Source organism: Scyliorhinus torazame, chromosome 14 (genome assembly GCF_047496885.1).
Source record: "Scyliorhinus torazame isolate Kashiwa2021f chromosome 14, sScyTor2.1, whole genome shotgun sequence".
Classification (NCBI taxonomy): domain Eukaryota; kingdom Metazoa; phylum Chordata; class Chondrichthyes; order Carcharhiniformes; family Scyliorhinidae; genus Scyliorhinus; species Scyliorhinus torazame.
Window position 1 is genome coordinate 61709335 of NC_092720.1, and position 27174 is coordinate 61736508.

The 27174-nt window shown below is 45.2% G+C and overlaps 1 protein-coding gene across 1 annotated transcript in view; it reads left to right on the forward strand.

Moving 5' to 3' along the window:
- The window catches only part of LOC140389773 (intestinal-type alkaline phosphatase-like), a 71181-nt gene that overhangs the window by 14864 nt on the left and 29143 nt on the right, over positions 1–27174 (forward strand). Inside the window, exons 2-4 of the mRNA XM_072474286.1 lie at positions 13478–13594; positions 15145–15260; positions 19284–19458. Of these exons, the coding sequence (XP_072330387.1) occupies positions 13478–13594; positions 15145–15260; positions 19284–19458 (408 nt within the window). The remainder of the gene's footprint in view (positions 1–13477; positions 13595–15144; positions 15261–19283; positions 19459–27174) is intronic.

Consider the following 27174-nt stretch of genomic DNA (forward strand, 5'->3'; position numbering starts at 1 on the left):
AGCCCTCGGCAGCTCTACCCTCTCCCTTACCTCCTCCAGACTGGCAAACCCTTCCTCCTTTGGTATAAAGATCGGGAGAGCCTGAAAGATAAACAAGAATCTCGACAGAATATTCATTTTCACCACTTGGACCTTTCCCGCCAATGGTAAGTGCAGTGTATCCCACCTCCTAAGATCCTCCCTGGCCTCCTCCACCAGTTTTGTTAAGTTCCACTTATGGAGCCCCGGCCATTCCCTCGCTACCTGAATCCCCAAATACCTAACACAATCCCTCGCTACCATAGATGGCATCCTTCCCTAAATTAGCCCGCTGTGCCAGCTCATTTACCGGGAATACCTCGCTTTTCCCTACATTCAGCTTGTACCCCGAGAACCCTCCAAACTTCCCCAACAGGCCCATAATCCTTTGTTTTGACTTATTTGCTCGAGTTCTTCGAAGGTGTAATAAGCCCAGGATAATGGGAATCCTGTAGTTGCCTGTGGAACGCATTTGATAATGTGCTGCACAAAAGGTTAATATACAAGGTTAGATCACATGGGTTTGGGGGTAATTTATTAGTTTGAGTAGAAGACTGGCTAACCGACAGAAGACAGATGGTTGGGAGAAATGGGTCCTTTCCTGGTTGGCAAGATGTAACTAGTGAGGTACCAGACGGTTCAGTCTTCGGGCCCCAACTATTTACAATATATATTATTGACTTGGATGCAGGGATAGAAGGTTCTGTAGCAAATTTGCAGATGACACTAAAATAGGTGGGATAGTAAGTTGCAATGAGGAAATAAAAAAGTTTACAAATGGATATGGATAGGTTGGGTGAATGGGCCAAAATTTGGCAAATGGAGTTTAACATGGATAAGTGTGAGGTTATCCATTTTGGTTGGAAAAATGGAAAGGCAACTTATTATCTATATGGAGAGAAACTTCAGAGTACTTCGGTGCACAGGGATCTAGTATCCTCGTGCACGAACCTCAGAAAACTAATATGCAGATACAGAGGTCATAAGGAAGGCAAATGGAATTTTGGCCTTTATAACTAAAGGAATAGGGAAGTATTGCTGCAACTGTACACGGCATTACATTAGAGGCTGTTCAGAGCAGGTACACTAGATTGCTTCCCGAGGTGAGGAGCTTGTCTTATGAAACAGTTTAGACTATATTCAGCAGTTTAGACTATACTATCTCGAGTTTAGAAGAATGAGAGATCTAATTGAGGGATAAAACTTGATAAAAGGAATTGACAAAGTAGACGTAGAGCAGATGCTTCCTCTTGTGGGGCAATCTAAAAAGAGAGGTCATAGTTTTATGGTAAGGGTTAGAGATATACAGCAAAAAAATCATCCGCATACATATAGGTCACCGATGCGCTCCCCCCTACACCCTCCTCCCCCCCCCCCCCCCCCCACCCCTCTCACTATACCCCTCCATTTCTTCAAGCATCTCATTGCTATGGCCAAGGTTATAACCAGCACAAACAAAAGGGGGGGGGGAACATACGGCACCCATGCTTCGTCCCACGATGCAAGGGAAAGTAGCCTGAAATCTAATTTGTGCGCATACATGCCATCGGATCCTTATATAACAATTTCACCCATGCCACAAACTTAGGCCCAGTCCCAAACCTGTCCAACAACGCAAACCAATAACTCCACTCCAGATCATATGCCTTCTCAGCATCCAGGGCCACCACCACCTCCAACTCCCTCCAGTCTGCCAGAGAAAACACCACATTCAACAGACACCCCACATTTGACGACAACTGTCTGCCCTTTACGAACCCAGTCTGATCCTTCCCAATCACCTTCGGGAGACACTCCTCAAACCTTCACCAATAGCTTGGCATCCACGTTCAACAAAGATGTAGACCTATACGACCCACACTCCACCGGGTCCTTGTCCTTCTTCAGCAACAATGAAATGGATGCCTGTCCCATTCTCTTGGTAGCGCCCCCTTAGCCACTGTGTCCTCAACTATCTCCACCAACAGCGGTGCCAACCAATCCATAAATGTTTTATAAAACTCTATTGGGAAACCATCCTGTCTCGGTGTCTTACCCATCTGCATTTTCCCTATCACTACCCACACTTCTTCCACCCTCGCTGGCTCCTCCAACCCTGTCTTCTCTTCCTCTCCTACTCATCCTCCAGAGGCTCTGACTTATAGAACTCCTCAAGTTCCTTGTTCACCTGCTCCGGTGACAGCACCAGCGCCCTGTCCCATCCTGGACCCGAACCTGCCGGGGGAGCTGGCCCACCAATAAGCGGCTAGCCTTCTCCCCATACTCATACAACGGCTCCCCTCGCCTGCCTCAACTGCCGAACCGGCTTTCCCGTGGACACAAGGCCAAACCTCACCAGAAGCTTCTTCCTCCCCACCAGAAGATCCAGAGTCGGATCCTCCGCATACATTCCATCCACCTCCAAAATATCCTCTACCAACTCCTGCTGCTCCTCTCTTGCCTCTCTGTCCACCTGAGCCTTAAATGAGATGACCTCGCCCCTCACTACTGCTTTCAACGTTTCCCGTAGCACTGATGTCCGTTCCTATTGAACCCTACATAATCCTCAATCGGCATTCCCGTTTTGGTGCAGAATTTTGGATCCGGCAACAATCCCGAATCCTACATCCATGCAGGCCTCTGAGCTGGCCCCTTCTCCAGGACCACTTCCACCCAACGTGGAGCATGGTCCGAGATAACAATCGCAGAATATTCAGCCTTCCCCACGCTGACCAAAGGTGCCTTTCCATTACAAAATCATCAATCCTTGAATACACATTGTGTACGTGTGAAAAGAACGAGTACTTCCTATCCTGCGGGTACAGAAACCTCCACAAGACCACCCTCCCATCTCTCTCAGAAACACAGCAGACACCTTCATCACCACCACCTCACCCCGCCCCCAGGAGGTCAGCGAACGCGGCTTGGACCTATCCACCATCGAATCCAAAACTATATTAAAGTCCCCCCCGCAGTATTAACTGGTGCATATCCAAATTCGATATGGCAACCAACATCTTCCTAAATCCCACGTTGTTCCAAATTTGGAGCGTATATGCTAACCAACACAGCCAATCCCCCCCCCCCCCCGCCAGCACCATCTTCTCCATCTGGAACCTCACCCTCTCACCCACCAGAATCGCTAGCCTCTACTGTCAAAGCCCGAATGAAATACCTAACTCACGCAGCCCTTCCAAAGCCTAACCTGGTCCTTCATCCTGCAGATGGGTCTCCTGCAACAACACCACAGTGGCTTTCAAGCTTTTCAAATGCGAGAGACTCTCGCTCGCTTCACTGGTCCCCCCCCAGGCCTTGCATATTCCACATCACACCTGCACCAGGGGTCTCTCACCACCCCCGCCCCTCCTATCAGTTATAACTGCTAATCCTGGCCCCGCCCAACAGACGGGACCCAGCCCTGCCCCTAGTCACCGTCAGCCCCCTTCCCAGAAACTCCCCAGCCACTTTCTCTCTAAACCACCTCACCCAGTATCATCCCCCCACCATTCACACCTCCCAGGCCCATCGAAACCTGTCCACATGGGTTCAAATTACCACGGGCCCTCCCCCACATCACTCCCATTGACTAGCCAATTCATGTTTGCTAGTGAGGTGGCCCCTGCAAGAGCCCCCGCCTCCAAATAGAAAAAAAACCATTAACACCCCCCACACCTAAACCTTCTAAACGCCCAAAAATTAACACCACCAAAGTCCAAATTCATTTCAGTCCCAGTCCTTCAGCTTTCTGCCTCCTCCGTTATCTTGAAGTAGAAGTCCTTGGAGTTTTGTGTGACCCTCAGCTTCGCCGGGTAGACCACCCCAAACCTCACGTTGCTTTTATACAATGCCACTTTCGCCTGACCAACACCTGCCCATCTTCTCATCAGTTCCGGCATGAGATCCTGGTATATCCGAATACCAACACCTCCCCATCTCATCTTTCGATTCAGCTTCGCCCATCTCAGCACCTATTCTTTCACCTGATAGCTGTGGAAGCATACTATCACAGCTCTTGGTGGCTCATTCGCCTTTGGTTTCGGCCGGAGCGACCAGTCCAACTCATAGAGGGAGGGGTCCTCCCCCATCAACTTGGCGAACATCGCCACAAAATACTCCATTGGCCTCCAGCCCCTCAGGCAGTCCCACGATCCTTAGATTCTGCCTTTGTCACCTGTTCTCCAGGTCCTCCACTTTGGCTCTCAGGCCTTTGGTATTCTCCACCACCCTCTCCAGCTCTTCTCCCGTCAAGATGAACTGGTCACCATGCTGCGACAATGCCTCCTCCACCCCCTTCAACACCTCTCCTTGTTCCCGCACCTCCGTCAACATCTTTGCCAAAGCCTCTTTCATTGGGGCAAGAGTCTCATCCACCCACTCCCTGAGCGAGGTCATCATCTCCTTGCGATGCTTGTCAAAGCGCTGAGAAAACAACGACTCAAACTCCACTGCCATCACCTCGGCCAGCTTATCCACCGCAATGGGCGTGGCCTCATTCAACAAGCCTGCAACCGCCATCTTTCCTCCAACTGTACTCCCCACAGAACTCACCGGCGGACTTTCACTCCCATCCCTTTTCCCCCTGATTCTTTTTCTGGATTTTCGACATCCTTTGGTTGCCTTAGACTTTCCCACAAATCATCATAGCAAATTCTCCCCAAAAACTGGGTAGTGAAGGGGCCAAAAGCTCTAGCCTGAGCCATCCAACGGGCGACTTCCACCGATATGTCGTCACCGGGAGTCTCCAAAGGGGTGAAGGGTTATGGAGAACGGGTGGGAGGGCGGGGTTGAGGCCAAGATGAGATCAACCATGATCATATTAACTGGCAGAGCAGGCTCGAGGGGCTGAATTGCCTACTCGTGCTCCTAGTTCTTATGTTCTTATGTACTGCAGTGTTAGAGAATTTAAGTTCAGGCACTGCACTGTGCAGTTTCTGATCTTAGTTGTCAGATGCCAAGTGGAAAATCAGATGGAGGGATATCTCGGGGCTGCTGAGCACATTAGTACTCTGAAAATCTAAAAGGTTTGTCCGTCTGTTCATTTTTTTGACTGAAGTCGGTGCTTGCCCTAATGAGACCAGAAAGACTGGGAAGAGAGTCATACCCTAAAAAAAGACTTTTTTTTCAGAAATGTGATTACTTTTGTGAACTTCATCTGATTTACTTTGCATTAAAATCCCCTCAAGACCTGAACCAGTTGTCAGGTACACTGTCAATCTCAAAATGCAGATACATTTAATCCTGTTAATAAATAGTCCTAATTCTCATTGTACAGATTTTGCAGTTTAAGCACAGCAGCTGCAAAGTGTAAGAATACCATTTGCTGACAGATAAACTGTATTATACAAACACACACATATTCTGACATCCCATCACCAACAGATGGTAACAATTTGGAAAGGCTTGTGCTGTTTTTGGCTGATATGACAGAACTTTAGCAAACTGGGAATATTATTAAATTAGGACGCAGTTGGAGCAGAATATAAACATTTTACCAGAATAAAGTGCACAGATTAGTTCTGTATATTTGCTAGTGCTGTCAGCGATTAACTTGGGACATTGGACATTTCAGACATGGAAAATTGTTAAAAGAACTATATTCATTATAGAAGTTATTTTTTAATACATTTTCAGACTAATATTTAATAAAATAAGTCCTTGTCTTGCCAGAGGAAGTATTTTTAAATAAAACTTTAAAAGAACAAAGTAACAGATGTGGATAGATGTAATCCCTTATGCTTTTCCAAATTGAAGTCTATTGGAAAATTAAAGACGTATGTCCAGTTCTGCTTCTTGAAGGGGATTTTCCTAAAAATTCCTCCCTACTTGTAATGGGGAAGGCTCCTTGAGTGGTGCAGTCCCATGGCACTAATTGCCTCCATTACTTTGCCCATGCCATTCTTCATTTCTGGATTTAAGACAGCCAACTCTGAGGGTATCAACCAAACCTAATTGTGTCTTCACTGAACCTTCTATCATGTGGAATCAATAAAAGCCTTTGGAGAAAGAGGAAGCCTGGCTTAGCACACATATGCACAATCAGACACACATACCTTTTCCTTCCTTTCTACTCTAAACCTCAGGTGGTAATTTGGCACAGATTAGGGATTGAACCTGGAACCTTTCAGGTTTCTACTGCCGGTTTCACTGGAAAACTGAACCACTGGACAACTTTTGAGCTAAAACACCTGAAACTTGTTGCAATTTAATGGAATAGTGTCCCACCAGTATCACCAATAATGTTGCCAATCGGCACTGAAGTCACCAATAATGTTGCCAATTAATAATGATGCTCTTTAGAGTCGCCAGGTATCAAATGGTACCACCGCAAGGCTTTACTGGATATCAATCAAAGGACCACACAACCAGTTAGTCAGTCCAAGTTCAAAGATGGTTTATTTACACACAAGGATTACTTTGACATGCAACGCAAAACACTACAAGTTAAACTACACCTAACAACTACAATAACCTATACTTAACCTCAAGGCAACCGGCTCTATGCAGATGGACAAAGCCTTTGTCCGGATCTTGAGTGGCTGGGTGGAAGAAGTGGCTCTGTTTCTGCTGAGCTCATCCGTCTGGTAGCGATCGTCGGTCTTGAACTTGTCTGTCTGGTCGTTACGCTGCATTTGGGTTGGCATAGGCCGGATCCAAGAGAGACCGAGCACATGGCTGTGTCTCTTCTTATCCCTCTGGGATTTCGCGCTCTTTGGGGCTGTGCTTAACTTGGACCCAATAATTCGACAGGCTTCGATCACTGCCTTCAATTTTGGCCAATAAAGGACTGGTGCCTTGATGGCTGGGCGTGTCCTTAGCGGTCATTGACCTTGGCTGTTTGGGCTCCCTGAGTAAAGGGAGTGGCGCTGATTAGTCTGTCTGTGTATCGGTTACCTGAGTACAGTTCTTTTGTTCTGGGGAAATGGGCCATTAGAATGCAAACGAGCAGGGGTTTGATCGCGTCTAGCTATCTGGGTTGCAAATACACACACAAGCTCTGAGTCTGTCTGAGTCCTGGGTTGGCCATAATTCCCATGGTCCTTTGCAGGTGGCCATCTGAGATGACTACAAACTATTTGTGCATAGGTTTAATGATCAAATCTTCTGCACTGTAAATTCTATGACCTGCTTCATCAAGCTTGTAGGAACAGAATTATTCATGAAGGCCCCACCTTCTCAAACCTTGCCCCTTGCCTGAGGTGTGATGACCCTCAGGTCAAATCACCACCAGTCAGCTCTCTCTTAAAGGGAGACTATGTCCTCTGGGTTTGTGATGACATTTACGTGGAGACAATTGGCAGGTGAGTTGCTGTAGGTTTCTGTGGTGCATAATAATATCAAAATTGAATGGAAGAAAGTCAAGGCAATGTGTAACTCTGCCGGAAATGTACAGTCAAGACAATTTGAAATGTTTCTGTAATGCTTATGATAAATTTTATGAATAAAGTATATTTTATTGAAAAAAAAAAATCTTCCAGCAGCCAGTATGTTTTGGTAAGGCTCAGGTACAGAAGCTCAGATGAGATGAAGGCAAGTGGGTGGGGCAGGCTGGGTAATTGATAGATGTAGTCGACACGACATTACAAGGTGGTTCTGAGTTCTGTAAACCACTTGAATCACTACTGATTTGGTGTACCATAGGATTCTCAGTATAGCAGCCTCCTCTACAGGCCTTGAGGTTTACTGCATTATTTTTGTTCCAACAACAATACAGTGCTGAAGATAATTTCAATACACAGCAGTTTTGTATTGTTTAGTTTGTTGTTAGAGACATCAGATGCCTGATATCTTTACCCTACGTTTCAAATTGTGATCATTTACAGTTTGCTGGGATTTGATAAACAGAACAGGAAAGCCTTTATTTGATTTTAATTTTACATTTATAAATAACCCCCCAGCAAAGTTAGGATTGTGGTGAAAAGTGTCTTAAAATACATTTATCAATTTACTTACCAATTAAGCCCTTTTGTTTCATAGTTTTTAACCTCCTTAGTTAAGAAAATATATCACTGCTAAGGAGTTCAGAGAGGGTTCACGCGATTGTTCCCTGGGACGAGGGGGAATCTTATGAGGAAAGCCTGGGCCCGTGTCCATTGGAGTTTCGGAAAAAGAGAGGCGATCTTATTGAAATACAAGATCCTGAGGGGACCTGACATAGTGGGTGCCAAGAGGAAATACTAAAACTAGGGGATACAGTTTACCAATAAAGGGTCTCCCATTTATGCAAATTTATTTTCTGTCAAGAGGGCCGTCTGTGTGTGGAATTCTCTTCTCCACAGCCCAGTGGAGGCAGGGTTATTGACGATTTTTAAGGTTGTGTTGTGATAGCCAATGGAGTACATGATTTTTAAGGCTGAGTTAGGTAGATTTTTGATCAACAAGGGAGTACAAACGGGGAGGCATCAAGGCCAGACTTGGAAAGTTTTCCTGCACTGGGGAGCTGAAGTTGCCTGCAGGACCGGCTCCTCACCAATAGGGGCACCATTTTGAAAAGTTCTCCATTCTTTACACTATCACCCCCCATACACGCTTCAGGATCCGCCGCTTTCAGGATCTCCCAACCTTTTGGTGGCACCCTCACCCTCCCCCACCTCTAACCCCACCTTACATGGGCATGGCCCCCCAGGCTCCATGTTTAATGTAAAATTCTGCCACAGTTTTCAATTCCATATTTCCAGGCTCCAATACTTGGTGCCAAACTGGTACCTGGGCACTGCCAACCGATCATGCAACATGTCATTAAGCATGATCACAAAATCAGAGTCCTCAGCAAATTGGTGAAGCCTAGTTATAAAAGCTGAGACAGACTCATCGTGGTCCCTCACTGCAGAGTTCAACTTAGAGACATGAGGTTCCGAATCAAATTATGCGTTTAGGGCCCACAACCTGTCGGAAGTATCAACTTCTGCTTGTCCTCTGTGGTAAACCACTGTATTGTATTGTATTGTACTGTTGTATTGTTACATGCCTGGGCTTGTCCCTGCTGGCCCCGCCTGTGGCTCCTCCCCTTGGGCTCATGTATAAAGGTGGCTGGTCTCCGCCTCTGATCCAGGTGGAGATCAGAGGCCAGGAGGCTTTCTGTTTAGTGAATTAAAGCCTCAGTTACGTTCACCACTCGTCGTGTGTTCATTGATGGCATATAGACGAAACTTAAAACCTACACGGGGGAACCCCTGGAAGTTCTGGGCACGACTCATGTACCCGTGGAATATGACAAGCAATTGCTCAGATTACCATTGACGATAGTAGAGGGCTCCGGACCGAACTTAATAGGACGGAACTGGCTGAAAGACCTAAACTTAGATTGGATGAAAATTTTCCAGAGTGGAAGCGGGCAGTTGAGTGGAGTTACCTGGAGGTCTTCCAAGAAGATTTGGGGGAAATTATAGGCGCCAAAGCAACTTTTCACGTGGACCCAGAAGCCCTTCCGAAATTTTGTAAGGCCAGGCCGGTACCTTTTGCATTAAGGAAGAAAGTAGATATCGAAATAGAAAGGTTACGGCGCGACGGCATTATCAGACCAGCACAGTTCTCGGAATGGGCAGCGCCGGTGGTACCAATTTTGAAGCCAGGCAGCTCGATACGTCTCTGTGGAGATTTCAAACAGACGGTAAACAAATACCCGATCCTGAAAATAGACAACCTATATGCCAAATTGGCAGGTGGGTTTTTGTTCCCGAAACTGGACATGAGCCACGCCTACCTGCAGTTAAAACTGGACAAGGACTCCCAGAAGTTCGCTACGATCAACACCCTGAAGGGACTTTTTCGTTATAAGAGGCTACCCTTCGGAGTGTCATCAGCCTGCGCTATATTCCAGCGTACGATGGAAAATATTCTGCAGGGACTACCGCAGGTGGCGGTTTAATTGGACGATGTCTTAATCACGTGTAGGACAAACCGGGAACACTTAAGGAACCTGGAGGAAGTGCTCAGGCGTTTCGCAAAGACAGGCGTACAGCTGAAAAGAGAAAAATGTGTTTTTCTGGCCCCACAAGTGACGTACCTGGGATATAAAGTAGACGAGTCGGGCTTACACCCATTGGAAGACCGAGTAAGGGCAATAAAAGAAGCCCCAGCTCCCACCACGGTCCAGGAGCTACAATCATTTCTAGAATTGGTAACATATTATGGCAAATTTAATGAAAATAGGCCGTCCATCCTAGAACCCCTCCACCAGCTACTAAAAAAGGGACAAGAATGGAAATGGTCTGCCCGCCAAAACCGAGCATTTAGGGACATTAAGGAACAGCTGTCATCCGAAAATGTCCTAGAGCATTATGACCCAAGGAAGGAGTTGGTGGTCACGTGTGATGCATCACCTTAGGGGGTAGGAGCCGTCTTAGCCCATAGAGGAAGAAATGGGGAAGAACGGCCAATAGCCTATGCTTCGAGGACCTTTGCGATGGCTGAGAATAAGTACGCCCAAATTGAGAAGGAAGGACTGGTGGTGATATTTGCAGTTAAAAAATGTCACCAGTATCTGTACGGGCGGAAATTCACCATAGTGACGGACCATAAGCCGTTATTAGGGTTATTAAAAGAAGACAAGTCAATACCCCCGATTGCATCAGCTAGAATCCAACGCTGGGCGTTGCTACTGGCGGCGTATAGATACGTTCTGGAGCACAGACCGGGAACGCAAGTTGCAGATGCTTTGAGCAGACTTCCCCTCCCAGACACCCCGCCGCTAATGCCAAATGTAGAGGGGACAGTAATGACTCTAAATGTTTTGGACACCCTACCAGTGCACGCACAACATATTCGGTTGTGGATGCAAAAAGACCCAGTTTTAGCCAAGATGAAGCATTTACTGCTAACAGGGGAACTGGAGAGACCAGTGGAGCCCCAGATGCACCCATATTGGAGCAGAAGGGAACAAATAACCGTAGAAGACGGTATCCTATTATGGGGAGCCCAGGTAATAGTCCCAGCTCAGGGCAGTCGGGCAATCTTAACCGGGTTACATCACGGACACTCAGGAGTGTCTAAAATGAAGATGCTAGCTCGAAGCTACGTTTGGTGGCCAGGATTGGGCACAGACATAGCAGCCTTGGTACGTTGGTGCCAGGAGTGCCAACAGGGGCAAAGAGTGCCACCAGCTGCGCCATTGCACCCGTGGGAATGGCCAGGCAGACCGTGCACCCGCCTGCATATTGACCACGCCGGCACTTTCAGGGGCTCAGTGTTTTTGGTGATAGTGGACGCCCACTCCAAATGGTTGGACGTCCACCGGGTAAACGCGGCAAGCACCACATCGACAATTGAAAAGCTCAAGGCCTCCTCGTTTGCAACACGTGGACTTCCGGAGGTATTGGTGTCGGACAACGGAACGGCATTCACAAGTGGGGAATTTGGAAAATTCCTAAAGGGAAACGGAGTCCACCACATCAAAACGGCCCCTTACCATCCACCGGCCTGGCAGAGAGAGCGGTCCAGACACTAAAAGCGGGACTCAAGAAGCAGCCGGCAGAATCAATGGACACAAAGCTCTCCCGCTGGCTGTTTGATTACAGGACCACACCGCATTCCACAACGGGCATACCGCCAGCTGAACTCTTAATGGGAAGGCGGCTGCGAACGAGGCTGAGTCTCCTTTTCCCAAATTTAACGGGGAAAGTGGAGAAACAACAGGAGGCCAACGCAGGGGGCATGATAATAGTCGGCAGCAGAGACATTTCCAGGTGGGGGAACCGGTTTGGGTCAAGAATTATGGGAATGGATCAACATGGGTCAAAGGTACGGTAGAGTCCCAAACAGGGCCCATGTCATACGAAGTTTCGATAGGAGGTAAGGTGCTGAAGAAACACCCAGACCAAATAAGGGCAGCGGAACCACACCTGGAGGCAGTCGAAGCAGGACCGCCTCAAGCTGGGATAGCTCCGACGGGAAGGATACCCACACCCCAGCCCTGAGCAATTTCTCCAGACCCCGTCATCCAGTCGTCAGAGTCGGAGATGGACACATTCGACGAGGCCGCCGCGACACCTCTCCCCGAGGAGGAGGAAGTACAACTTCCAAGGAGGTCGTCAAGGAAAAGACGGGCACCTATAAGGTACACCCCACCCACGTCGGAGAACGACCCGGCGGACGACACAGAGGTGACAGACCCGGACAGGAGGAGCAGGAAGAAGCTCCGAGGAATGCCAGCTGGCAGGAATTCCTCGGACCTTGTGGGGGTGGGGGGGGTGTAATGACCTCCAATTGCCATTATTGGGTGGCCAATTGGAATATGAGCTCCCTCAATGATAGCTCATTGAGGGGGCCCATATAAGCACATGTGTAGGCTTTGTGAGGCAGTCTTGAGTTGACTGGAATGCTAGCAGCACTGTTTGGAGCTGCTCTTGTATATAAGTTATTGCAAATAAATACTGGTGTGGTGACGGAACCCCTGCCTCCTGTGGATTATTACAACTTCCCTTTCACAAAAAGGAATCAAAGGCTATAGGGGGTAGATGGGAAAGTAAAGCCACTATCAGTTCAGCCTTAACGTTACCAACTGCTGGAGAGTAGAGGCGGTGACATAATAGTAATCCTGGGTCCCAAGCTGATACCCTGAGGGCTTTGGTTCAAATCTAACCATGGCAACTGGTGGAATTTAAATTCAATGAATAAATATGGAATTGAAAACTGGCAGAATTTTACATTAACTGGGCAGGCGCACATCCAACCCAGAAGCACGTGAAAATGTGCGAGAAGACATTGGGCTTGCACCCCGACATTATCGGCACGTGTGATATTTCGCGGCAGACAGGGACATGATCACGTCCGCTCCCACCGACAATTAGGAAGCTCACTTAGAGGATTCAAACTTCAATGGGCCTGGATTTTATGGTTGGCGCACAGGCAACTTAGGCATGCGACCAAACTATTTTTGCTGTTTATCATCCAAGGTGGGGGAAAGGAGGCAGGAGCAAAGGCAGGCTGAGTTGGCAGGAGTTTGAAGTAGGCTTAAACTAGTGTTTTGTGAACGTTTTCACTACTTTCTTTTGAGGTTTAAGCATCTGGTTTGAAGTTTTCAGGACATTTCGATTGCGTGACAACTCTATGAGATTTCCAACCCTTTGGCACCCTCATTTGCATCACTGTAGATGGGTATTGTGTATTCAGCAGGGAGCACCTGCTCTGAGGGGGAAGGCAGGGGTCAAAGAGAGAGGAGGCCAGGTGGTCGCAGTCATCGTCTCAGAGGAGAGGCACAGGCTTTCGGGGCTAGCAGGGAAGGAAATCTGCAATCCTTACCTGTGATTCCAGGCCCTCCCCAATGTGGTTGATTCTCAACTTCCTTTTGAAATGGCTTTGCAAGCCACTCCGCACAAGGACAACTGGGAATGGACAGTAAATGCCGGCCATGTCATTCCTTGAGAGATGGTGGAGGGACTGATTTGCTCCCAATTTGTGTATTCAATATGTTTGTACATATAGTTTAATTGTTAGACAAGACAAAATTGAAAACTTCAAAGCAAATTTATTTTTAACATTGTAGAAGCAGAAGAAGACCCAGCGTACTGGAATGTGAAGGCTAAACAATCACTGAAGATTGCTTTGGAACTCCAACCATTGAATCATAGAGCGAAAAATGTGATACTGTTTCTTGGTGATGGTGAGTAGATCTTCTTTGCCTCCATTATAAAGTCTTTTTTTCTCGAGTTATATTTGTTCCAGCACAGCATCTCAGCAACTGCTGATGCTTCAGGCTGGTTGAACACCATGTTTTCCAATACTTGTTACTATTAAGCCAGCATATATTGTATAATCGTGATGATACAAAGATCCATATTCAATGATGGACAAGTATCAGCTGATAAATCTTTCACATTGCCAGATTTCAGTGTACAAAATATAATTGCTCAATACATGAAAGGTTTGAGGGCAGCACGGTTGCCCAGTGGTTAGTATTGCTGCCTCACGGCGCCGAGGTCCCAGGTTCGATCTCGACTGTGGGTCACTGTCCGTGTGGTGTTTGCACATTCTCCCCGTGTTTACGTGGGTTTCGCCCCCACAACCCAAAGATGTGCAGGGTAGGTGGATTGGCCACACAAAATTGCCCCTTAAATGGAAAAATTGAATTGGGTACTCTAAATTTATAAAAACAAAAAAAGTAAAAAGGTTTTGTTTATCAGGAAAGTATTCATAAAGATGAGGAAAGGTCATAGAGAGATGAGGAAAATTATAACTCTGACAGGAAGATTTAAATAATTGGAAAATTAAAATAGAAAAAGTTGACGGGAACTGCAAGGGGCATGAAGATTTTTAAGATATCATAGATACTATTTATCAATTTTTATGACCCCTTACAGACTAACTTTTTTTAAAAATATGAATTTCCCGATGAACCTCAGAAATCCTGTTGACTATAATGTATCTGGGGGTTTTCTCATCTTTTCAGCTGAGGTTATGGTAGATAAGCGAGAGAACCCCCATGAAATGTTACCTTCCTTTTGTTGTTGCCAGTAAAAAATTAAACAATGTCACTCACCCATGTTGCCAGTTAGGTTTGAGCACAGGTCAAAATGCTTCCTTCCAAAGCAGACAGGAGGTACAATAAAAATATGCGAATAGTGGTTTGATTGCCCTAAACACAATTTTATGATAGCCAGGCTGTTACGACCCTCATGGGGGAATCACAAGCCGAAGTGTCTAAATTTACCAAACAGCATCCATGGGCAGATGGTGGCATGGTGGTAATGTCTCTAGACTAGTAATCCATAGACCCAGGCTAATGATCTGGAGACATGGGTTCAAATCCCAACACAATTCAATTAATAAGATCTGGAGCACTGACCACAAAGCTATCAAAAACCTGCCTGGTTCACCGATGTCCTTTTAAGGAAAGAAATCTGCTGATCCTACCTGGCAAAACCTGCGGTAATTTGGGCATTCTCCGTCACGCCAGCCGACCATTGGGATTTCCCATTGTGGGCAGCTCCATGCCGTCGAGACATCCGCAGGCGTGGTTGCGCTACTGGCACAACAGAGAATCCCAACAGCGGAGAATTCGGCCCATTGATTTTTTTTCCAGCATTTTATGTTTTCATTCCTTTATAAAGTGTTGCTTGTCAGCTTCCTGTTTTATAATCAAAACACCATTTGAGAAATTTTCAGTTGTGAATTAATCACTTAACATTTGACCATATCCACAATTTGCTTTAGGGATGGGAGTATCCACAGTGACAGCTACCCGAATACTGAAAGGACAACTCCAAGGAAAACCCGGAGAAGGAACTATCCTAGCAATGGAGTCTTTCCCACATCTTGGTCTCTCCAAGGTCAGGCATAAAAGCTATAATATTCTAACTTTATATGAAATCAAAAGTTCTCTTATGTTTTCAATGATGGTTCAGAAAATGATTTTATGTTTCCAATCATCCCATGATTAAATATGCTCAGGATTGCAATGATGTTGTGTATGTTGACAATGGACACAAAGGTGTGTATTTCAAGACTCTGCCTACTGTTTAGATACAAAGTTTAAATGAGTCCTGTGCTGAAGTGAAGAGAATACATACCTTTGTTTTCATTACGGTTACATTGTGGATAGCTTTGTAGATTTTCCCTATTTTGAGTTGAGTATAATATAATTGAGTGGATGTTTTGTGACAATGCTAAGAGGAAGGTGATATTGAGATTCTACAGGACTCCAAGAAGCATTGCAAGTCCCAGGAAACACCAAGAGTGAGGAAAATGTAGAAGAGGAAAGTTGGGAGAAAACCAGATGGTTTTTTTTTGAGATCGGGACCTGGTGTCGCGACAATTCACCATGGCCAATTAGTGGCCAGAGTGAATGCTCACTGTCCAATTAAGTATGGCAGGTGGGCTCTCAAAGCGGTGAGATGCTGGCCCTTTGTTGGATAACAGGTAGGTTGGCTAACTTCAACTGGGTTTTGGCTACAGCGGGGGTCCAGAATGCCCACTGGAAAATTCCAGTCAGTGCCTACATCGTGGCCTGAGAAGGAGGGCAGCCATTCCCAAATCACTCTCGTTGAAAATGAATCTGAGGTGGAACAAGTCTGGCAAATTGGCACGCCCGCTGGAATCTGTGGGCCTGTCTGTCTCTAGTCCCACCGCAACAACCATTTGAAAATTCAGCCCAGCAATAAAGTCATGTCTCTTTTCAGAGGTGCTTCCTGGGTCAAAACTGAATGGAATATTTCTATCAGGAAACTGAAAAGTTTGAATCTAATCATTTTGTGGTAACTGTTAGCCACAAGAAGGCCCATTCCTATAATAATAATAATAATCTTTATTAGTGTTACAAGTAGGCTTACATTAACACTGCAACAAAGCCACTGTGAAAATCCCTTAGTCGCCACATCCCGGCGCCTGTTCGGGTACACTGAGGGAGAATCCAGAATGTTCAAATTACCTTTATCTTGGCCATTACAGTAGTCTACATCAAGCACCTAGTCACATCAATATGTAGCATTAGAAAACAGTCTTTTATGATGTCTACAACTTTTTCAGCTAACCAATGCTAAATGATTCACCAGTGAATCATTGAATGTTTGGGAAGTAAAAATTCACCATCGTGCAATTGTTACTCAACCATTATGTGAAGTAAATCTGTGTCCAAATTGCTTCATTGTATAATCGCAAAGAAATTAAAGGTAAGTTTAGAAAACATTTCTTTTTTTTTAATAAACGTTTTATTGAGGTATTTTTTTGTATTATAACAACAACACAATAAACAATGTACATGAAACTATAAACATAGTGCAAAAGCCGTCTCCCTCCCTTACAGGTCCCACCCTTATTAACACCCTACTCTAAGCTAAACTAACCCCCCCACCCACCCCACCCCCCAACTTTCTGCTGACGATTAATTTTCCGCGAAGAAGTCGACAAACGGTTGCCACCTCCGGGCGAACCCTAACAGTGATACACTCAAGGCGAACTTGATTTTCTCCAAACAGAGAAAGCTAGCCATGTCCGATAGCCAGGTCTCTGACTTCGGGGCTTTGAGTCTCTCCAAGCTAATAGTATCCGTCTCCGGGCTACCAGGGAAGCAAAGGCCAGAATGTCTGCCTCTTTCTCCTCCTGGATGAGTAAACATTTCTTTACACATAGGGTGGTTAGACTAGGCAATCTCCAGAACAAACCTGTCGAAGTAGAATGTAAAAATATAGTTACTTGACTAATGAACTATTATAGAAATGGAAAGGAAATAGGAGAGTGTGATTGAACAAGATCGCTGATATGGAAAAAGAATCAGCGCAGACATTTCAGGGCAAATGGCCTGTTTGTTTGTGAGGCAATGGGAATTTTCTGAAAGTACTTCTACGGGATGTCAATTATAAGTCTGACAAAATTGCAGTGTGATGCAAGCAGATGGAACACATCATGCCATGTGTTTTATAAAGGTCTTAATGGCCTGCATTTGTGGTAGGGATAACAGGAAGACTAAGATTATTCACCATTATTAAGGAATAAATTAAACCGAAACCACGGATGCATAGTTACGCATGGAAATTGGAAAGTTGCTGTCTGATTTGCCCTGCTTCTTCACAAGATTTGCTACACTAGCCAAATTGCTGAGCATTCAATTACATGAAGGGTATGAATTTGCAGGTTACCCATGAGATACCTAATAAAAATATGACAGGAAAGGTTTGGGATTGTCCGTTCATGCATAAGTGAATTTATATCAGCGTGGTAGATTTTAATTACTCCCAAACAACCTCTATGGCACTGAAACAATTACAAGTTCAGTCTCATTCTTTCAAGTTTTAGTTATTGGTGTAAATGTTTAAAAAGCTCTAACTGAAATTAAAATAAACTTTGCATATTCTTTCTGTCCCTTTAATCTCTCTCTCTTAATCATCTTTCTCTCTCTCTTTATTTTGTTTGTAAATAATTTTTCAAGGAATTTTTAATTCAATCTTGTAGTTCCTGGTTTAGATTCTGCATGCCTCAGTAAGGATTCTTCAATCTGATTGGCTGGAGAGAGATGCAGCTGTTTATAAATCCCAGGATTCATCCAGTGGCTGCACTACACTTTTGTTTACTCCCAATGGCCCTTGTGGCTCAAAAGCCCATTAACACTCTGCAGGCATTAATAAACAAGTTGCGTTTGAGCACCGTTGACTGCAAATTCTAGGTCAATACCAATCCAAAATAATAGCTTCCTGGTGTGCTTTGCGGGACCCTGCAATGCTTACATTTGAACAAAGAACAAACAAAGAACAAAGAAATGTACAGCACAGGAACAGGCCCTTCGGCCCTCCAAGCCGGTGCCGACCATACTGCCCGACTAAACTACAATCTTCTAAAAGAACAAAGAAATGTTGATTCAGTATACAAGCTGGCAACTGGTTGTAAACTGAGTAATTAAGATCAGATTTAATTTGCAACCTGAGTAGATTCTTGGGGAACACCCTCAAAGTCAAAGTCTATGACTTCTCTGAATATTCTTCCAATTATTGTAAGGAGGAGGGTTTTTTGCACACTAAGATCAAATCCTCTGATAGAGATCCACAAATAGTGGTATTAGCGGCATGATCTTTCCATGACTGGCTGTGGTACCACAGAACCACAGAATTCCTACAGTGCAGAAAGAGATCATTCGGCCTATCGAGTCTGCATCAACCTTCTGAAAGAGCCCCCACGCTATCCCTGTAACCCAACCTCACAATTTAGCATGGCCAATCTGTTGTGTTGGGCGATCTGGATCCATGGAACACATACAGGTCACCAACACTTGAAATAGTGCAACACTATTTTATTGCATCATTAACTGTTTAACATACTCTCACTGTGGGTTAACACGATACTAGCTTTAACTAAAGACCTTTGCCTTGTCCTAACCAGTCAATGCACTCAGCACATGGTGAATGTCTGTGCTGCAGGCTGTGAGCTCTGTCCTACTAGCAAGCTGCAGCTCGAATGAGCGGGAACTCTGATGCCCCCTGTCTTTATAGTGCGTGTGCTCTAACTGGTGATTGGCTGCAGTGTTGTGTGTGTCGATTGTGTCCCACTGTGTGTCCATCAGTGTGTGTGTCTGCACCATGATATACTGGTGTATATTATGACACAATCCACTTAACCTGCACTTCTTTGGACTGTGGGAGGAAACCGGAGCACCCGGAGGAAGCCCACGCAGACACTTGGAGAAAGTGCAAAGTCTCCGCAGACAGTTATTGAGCTGGGGTCCCTGGCAGCAGTGCTAACCACTATGCCACCATGCTGCCGGTAATAATACTACCTGGGAACAGCTAATCCTTGAGTACCTAATTTGTTGCACTGAATTACCAATTCACCAGAGCTCTAATAAGAACGTGTTTTTTCTATTTTAGACATACAATGTTGATCATCAAGCCTCTGATAGTGCGGGTACAGCCACTGCTTACCTTTGTGGAGTCAAAGCAAACTATGGAACCCTTGGACTGAGTGCAGCTGCCAGGCGACGACAATGTCAGACAACCTTTGGCAATGAGGTCACGTCAGTACTTAAGAGGGCAAAAGATGCAGGTGCAGAATGTTTTTGTATGTCCAAGTTTACCTTCAATAATCATTTTATCCTCAGAAAAAGGAGTTAGTCGCATAATAGTAATGTCACTGGACTAATGATCCATAGCCCAAGCTAATATTCTGGCCACGAGTTAAAATTCCACTACAGCAGTTGGTGCAACTTAAACTTAATTAATAAAATCTGGAATTCAAAAAAGCTAGCTTCAGTATTGGTGATCATGAAACCATTGTCAATTGTTGTTGCTTCATTAAAGTTATTTAGGGAAGGAAATCTGCTATTGTCTGGCTTACATGTGACTCCAGACCCACAGCAATGTGATTGACTCAACTCAAGGGCATTTAGGGATGGGCAACAAAGGCTGGCCTTGCCAGGGACACCCACATCCCATGAAAGAACGTAATGTTCAATGTGTTCAAAACCTATTGCTACACATAGTAACCAGAACAGTCTTCTCCAAAATGCTTGTCGTTGACCAGTCGTAACAGCCTAGCCACATTTGCTTTGTAACTGAAAATTGTTTGAAGTACCACAATGTCTGAAGCCATTCTCATGCTGACTGCAATTAGAACTCTCTATATTGATATTTAGTGCTAACCGGTAGACTACCTTAAAGGAAGAAACCTCAAAGGGCGATTTTGCTCTCGTGTTCACCATGAGAGAGAATGACAAAGCAGACACAAAATCTCTTGAGGGTCCAGAAGCGAGATTCGCGCCATGAGGTCAAGCCATATTGAAAGCAGGGTGTCAATCTGCAGAAGTTTTTAAAAAAAAGTTCAGACCAGTATTCTTTCCTCCCTGTTTTACTGCTTTTTCCTTCTTCACATCTGGAGACGGAGGTGAAGGCACCTAGCCTTACTGTTGCCAGGCTAATTGATTCGGAGACCTTAGACAAGGAAAGAGAATCTGGAGGGAGAGAAAGAGGAAAAACAACAGCTGCTGTGAAAAGGTTTTGTGCTGTAAGCAGGATTTTGGTGGGAGCTCATTTTAAAAAAAAATATATATTTTTATTCCAATTTTCAACATTTTACATTTACAAAAAAAGACATATATCCGACATATAAAACCCCACACAATAAGAACCCCCTACCCCCTCACCTCCCTCAACAGTTGAAGGTAACCAACTCTCCAAAATCCAGAACAAACAAACTCCAACTCTTGTGGAACCCATCACTCGCCTCCCCCCCCCACTCCCCTTAGGGCAAAGGTCACTTTCTCCAGACAGGAGAACTCCGATAGGTCTCCCCGCCACACCGAGGTGCAGGGTGGAGAAGCTGACTTCCACCCCAACAGGATCCACCTGCGAGCAATTAGTGAAGCAAAGTCTAAAACATCTGCCCCACACCCATCTGCACCTCCGACCAGTCCAACACTCCGAATATGGCCTCCAGGGGACCGGACTCCACATCCACAGACAAAACCGTTGAGATGGTGCTGCAAACTGACCTCCAGAACCTTTCGGGCAGGACCAGAACATATGCGCATGATTAGTAGGACCCCTCCCACGCCATTCACAGATGTCCTCTACCCCCTCAAACAGCTAGCTCATCCTTGACGCACACAAGGTCGAGGCATTCGCCCTCCACAGCACCTTGCATCACAATCCCTCCTCCAACGCCGCCCCCAACTCCTCCTCCCAGTTAGCCTTAATCCCCTCCATGGACACCTTTTCCTCCTCCAAGATTTTCCCATAAATAGCCGAGACAACCCCCCTCTCCAACCCCCCACTGACAGCACTTCCTCCAACAACAAAGAGACAAGTACTATCAGGTAGGTCAGAAAGACCTTCCTCACAAAGTCCCACACCTGCATGCACTGAAAACTCTCCTCCTGTGCCAGCCCAAACTTCTGATTCAACGCCTCCAAGCACGCAAACCGCTTTCACTGAAAGAGATCCTTCATCTCCCTGAATGGGAGCTCATTCTCTTGTTGAATAGACAGGACCTGTGTCGGCACTGGAAAATTCACCCTGCTGTGGCTGAGAGAATAAGACCATAAGACGTAGGAGTGGAAGTAAGGCCATTCGGCCCATCGAGTCCACTCCACCATTCAATCATGGCTGATTTCAACTCCATTTACCTGCTCTCTCTCCATAGCCCTTAATTCCTCGAGAAATCAAGAATTTATCAACTTCTGTCTTAAAGACACTCAACGTCCCCGCCTCCACCGCCCTCTGTGGCAATGAATTCCACAGACCCACCACTCTCTGGCTGAAGAAATTTCTCCTCATCTCTGTTCTAAAGTGACTCCCTTTTATTCTAAGGCTGTGCCCCGGGGTCCTAGTCTCCCCTGCTAATGGAAACAACTTCCCTACGTCCACCCTATCTAAGCCATTCATTATCTTGTAAGTTTCTATTAGATCTCCCCTCAACCTCCTAAACTCCAATGAATATAATCCCAGGATCCTCAGGCGTTCATCGTATGTTAGGCCTACCATTCCTGGGATCATCTGTGTGAATCTCAACTGGACCCGCTCCAGTGCCAGTATGTCCTTCCTGAGGTGTGGGGCCCAAAATTGCTCACAGTATTCTAAATGGGGCCTAACTAATGCTTTATAAAGCTTCAGAAGTACATCCCTGCTTTTATATTCCAAGCCTCTTGAGATAAATGACAACATTGCATTTGTTTTCCCAATTACGGACTCAACCTGCAAGTTTACCTTTAGAGAATCCTGGACTAGGACTCCCAAGTCCCTTTGCACTTCAGCATTATGAATTTTGTCACCGTTTAGAAAATAGCCCATGCCTCTATTCTTTTTTCCAAAGTGCAAGACCTCGCACTTGCCCACGTTGAATTTCATCAGCCATTTCTTGGACCACTCTCCTAAACTGTCTAAATCTTTCTGCAGCCTCCCCACCTCCTCAATACTACCTGCCCCTCCACCTATCTTTGTATCATCGGCAAACTTAGCCAGAATGCCCCCAGTTCCGTCATCTAGATCGTTAATATATAAAGAGAACAGCTGTGGCCCCAACACTGAACCCTACGGGACACCACTCGTCACCGGTTGCCATTCCGAAAAAGAACCTTTTATCCCAACTCTCTGCCTTCTGCCTGACAGCCAATCGTCAATCCATGTTAGTACCTTGCCTCGAATACCATGGGCCCTTATTTTACTCAGCAGTCTCCCGTGAGGCACCTTATCAAAGGCCTTTTGGAAGTCAAGATAGATAACATCCATTGGCTCTCCTTGGTCTAACCTATTTGTTATCTCTACGAAGAACTCTAACAGGTTTGTCAGGCACGACCTCCCCTTACTAAATCCATGCTGACTTGTCCTAATCCGACCCTGCACTTCCAAGAATTTAGAAATCTCATCCTTAACAATGGATTCTAGAATCTTGCCAACAACCGAGGTTAGGCTAATTGGCCTATAATTGTCCATCTTTTTCCTTGTTCCCTTCTTGAACAGGGGGGTTACAACAGCGATTTTCCAATCCTCTGGGACTTTCCCTGACTCCAGTGACTTTTGAAAGATCATAACTAATGCCTCCACTATTTCTTCAGCTATCTCCTTTAGAACTCTAGGATGTAGCCCATCTGGGCCCGGAGATTTATCAATTTTTAGACCTCTTAGTTTCTCTGGCACTTTCTCCTTTGTGATGGCTACCATATTCAACTCTGCCCCCCGACTCTCCTGAATTGTTGGGCTATTACTCATGTCTTCTACTGTGAAGACTGATGCAAAGTACTTATTCAGTTCCTCAGCTATTTCCTTGTCTCCCATCACTAGATTACCAGGGTCATTTTGGAGCGGCCCAATGTCTACTTTTGCCTCCTGTTTGTTTTTAATGTATTTAAAGAAACTTTTACTGTCATTCCTAATGTTACTGGCTAGCCTACCTTCATATTTGATCCTCTCTTTCCTTATTTCTCTCTTTGTTATCCTCTGTTTGTTTTTGTAGCCTTCCCAATCTTCTGACTTCCCGCTACTCTTTGCCACATCATAGGCTTTTTCTTTTGCTTTGATGCATCCCCTAACTTCCTTTGTCAGCCATGGCTGCCTAATCCCCCCTCTGATAACCTTTTCTTTTCTTTGGGATGAATCTCTGTACTGTGTCCTCAATTACTCCCAGAAACTCCTGCCATTGCTGTTCTACTGTCATTCCCACTAGGCTCTGCTCCCAGTCGATTTTCGTCAGTTCCTCCCTCATGCCCCTTTATTTAACAGTAACACCTTTACATCTGATTCTACCTTCTTTCTTTCAAATTGCAGATTGAATTCTACCATATTATGATCACTGCCTCCTAAGTGTTCCCTTACTTTAAGATCTTTTATCAAGTCTGGCTCATTACATAACACTAAGTCCAGAATGGCCTGTTCCCTCGTGGGCTCCATCACAAGCTGTTCCAAAAAGCCCTCCTGTAAACATTCAATGAATTCCCTTTCCTTGGGTCCACTGGCAGCATTATTTACCCAGTCCACCTGCATATTGAAGTCCCCCATGATCACTGTGACCTTGCCTTTCTGACATGCACTTTCTATTTCGTGGTGCATTTTGTGCCCCTGGTCCTGACCACTGTTAGGAGGCCTGTACATAACTCCCAATATGTTTTTTTTGCCTTTGTGGTTCCTCAACTCTACCCACACAGACTCCACATCATCTGACCCTATGTCGTTTAGTGCTATTGATTTAATTTCATTCCTAATTAACAAGGCAACCCCGCCCCCTCTGCCCACCTCTCTGTCTTTTCGATAGGTTGTGAATCCCTGGATGTTTAAATGCCAGTCCTGAACCCCCTGCAACCACGTCTCTGTGATGCCTACCACATCACACCTGCCAGTCACAATCTGGGCCACAAGCTCATCTACCTTGTTCCGTACACTGCGCCCATTTAAATATAGCACCTTTAATTCTCTATTGACCGTCCCTTTTTGTTTTCTTAGTGTGGTGGACCTTGGTTTACTGAGCCTTTCCATACACTGTGTCATATTTTGTGGGATGGGGACTATCGTAACCTCTCCTGAGTTCTGTCTTTTTATATTCCTAAGCAGCTACGCTTCCCACTGATTACTTCACCTCTTGGTTCCCTGACCTCCCCCCCCCCTCTCTAGTTTAAAGTCCTATTGACCACCCTATTTACTCTTTTCACCAGAACACTGGTCCCAGCTCGGTTCAGGTGGAGACCATCCCAACGGTATAGGTCCCCCCCTGTCCCAAAACTGATGCCAGTGTCCCATGAAAAGGAACCCCTCTTTCCCACACCACTCTTTCAGCCACATGTTAACTTCCCTTATTCTTGCCTCCCTATGCCAATTTGCACGTGGCTCGGGCAGTAATCCGGAGATTATGACCCTTGAGGACCTGTTTTTTAATTTGAATCCTAGCTCTTTATAATCTCTAAACAGGTCCTCTTTCCTAGACTTGCCTATGTTGTTGGTACCGACATGGACCACAACAACTGGATCCCCCCCCTCCTTCTCCAGTATCCTTTCAAGCCGGTCAGAGATGTCCCGCACCCTAGCACTGGGCAGGCAACATACCATGCGGGACTCTTTATCCTGCTCACAAAGGATACTATCTATCCCCCTGATAATAGAATCCCCTACAACTACAACTTGCCTATTTACTCCCTCCCCTTGAATGGCCTGCTGAACCATGGTGCCTTGGTCAACTGACTCATCCTTCTTGCAGCCCTGTTCGCCATCCACACAGGGAGCAAGTGCCTCATACCTGTTGGACAGGGTCAAGGGCTGAGGCTCCTGAGTTCCTGACTGCTGGTTCCCTTTACCTGCCTGACTTGCAGTCACACCCTGCTGTCCCTGGCCACTGGCAGGATTTAAACTACTTACTCTGGCAGGTGTGACTGCCTCCGGAAACACAGTGTCCAGGTAAGTCTCGCCCTCCCGGATGTACCTCAGTATTTGAAGCTCAGACTCCAGCTCATCAACTCTGAGCTGGAGCTCTTCGAGCAGCCAACACTTACTGCAGATGTGGTCGCTGCAGCTTGCAATGGGGTCTGCCAGCTCCCACATCAAGCATCTCAAGTACATCACCTGACCAGCCATCTCTAATTAATTAATTAGTTTAATTTAAGTTGACGAATTTAGCTGTGTTTTTTTTTAAATTTGGGGCAGATTTGCTATCAACCAATCAATCAGATCACAGCTTCCCTCTGACATCACTGTTGAAAAAAAAAAACTGGGAAACAGGAAGTTACCGTCAGGTTTTTATACTCTGAGACTGCTCCTCCTCCTCCGAACGGTTCCCGAAATTAGGCCCGAAGAAAGAGAGAGAACAAAACAGTAGGGGAAAAGCACCTTCTCCCACTCTGCACCGAATTATCTCATTGCACCAAATTACCAAGTTTCAAATTCTCACTCTGTCTGTGTCTCACTCACTCAGGCTGTGTCTCTTTGACCAGCGCTAGTGTAAGCATTGCCGTTGAATGTTGATTCGGAAATTCTGAGGGGACTGAGGGAAAAGACTTTCAATTAACACTGAATGTTATGACTCCGAAAAACTGGGAAAAGTGAGCATATCGGAAGCTGAGAGTATCTTTGGACTGGTTCCTTTAAAGACTATAGATGGATTTTCCATGCCCCCACGGCGTATTTCGCAGCAGCAGAGGAAGCCCACCATTGGCCTGTGTGGGACGTTCTGGTCCCACCATTGTAAACAGGGCTTCCTGTTGTATGCACCAAATGCCTTCGGGAAACCGCAACAGGGTTTCGCTGTTGGCATGACCAGAAGATTCCTCCATCAAGAATTGCTGAAAAATTCTGGCCTACAATTCTGCAGAGTGTGCAGTGCAATGTATAAACACAGCATACAGTCTTCAGTTATGTTAGTATATTTTCTGAGTTGCCTACTAATTAATGCTTAGTTAATGCTGATTTTAGTTTGTTACAGCAAAAGACCTAAAATGTCAAAGCTTGTCTTCTCTTTGGGTTGGTCACTGGGAGTTGGTCACAAAGAGATTCAAATCTTCTTATAAATGTAAATTGTCTCTAAGGGAATGATAACAATTGATAACAATTGGGCCATCAAATCCTTTCGGCTATTAGTCTTATCATCTTACAACCAGAACTTATCATTTCTTGTTTCTCTGATTTGTATTTGAGCAGTGTGTCTTGCTCAATCATTTAGTTTGTTATTCTCATTCAAATTCTCATTTTCTTTTTCTCCTCCGCTTGTCTTAACTAACTAAGCTTGCAAAACGAAACAGTTTCACACCTGTGAAGCGAGATTGAATTTTTAATGAAGCAACAAGATGTTTGGGTAGGCTATCAAATATGGTAAATCGACTGAACACCAAAGGATGTTTTTGTCTATAGCTCTGCACTGCAATTTACCAAGTCAGTTATTGAACAAAATTTTACAATATGTTTACACAGAAGAATATTTATTTATTGATATAGATATACAGACACATTTACATTCTTGATAAGCTATATGATTCAGATAAACAGATTTATGTACATTGTAGAAAAGCATTCTGCTCCATGTCCTTGATGTTGAATTTTTTTTGCAAAGCTTTGTGTATATGCCTATCAGGTAAAGGATGTCACAACATTTTAATGATCCTTCAAAGCTAAATGGCTAATATTACATCAAATTGGAATAGCGTAAAATAGTGACTTCCACATTCTAACCACTCTGAGTGAAGAATTTCCCCCTTACTTCCCTTTTTGATTTATTGATCACTATCTTACATCTATGACTCTTTGATTTGATTTATGGTAAACCTAACTGTGACTGTTTCGCTACACTAAT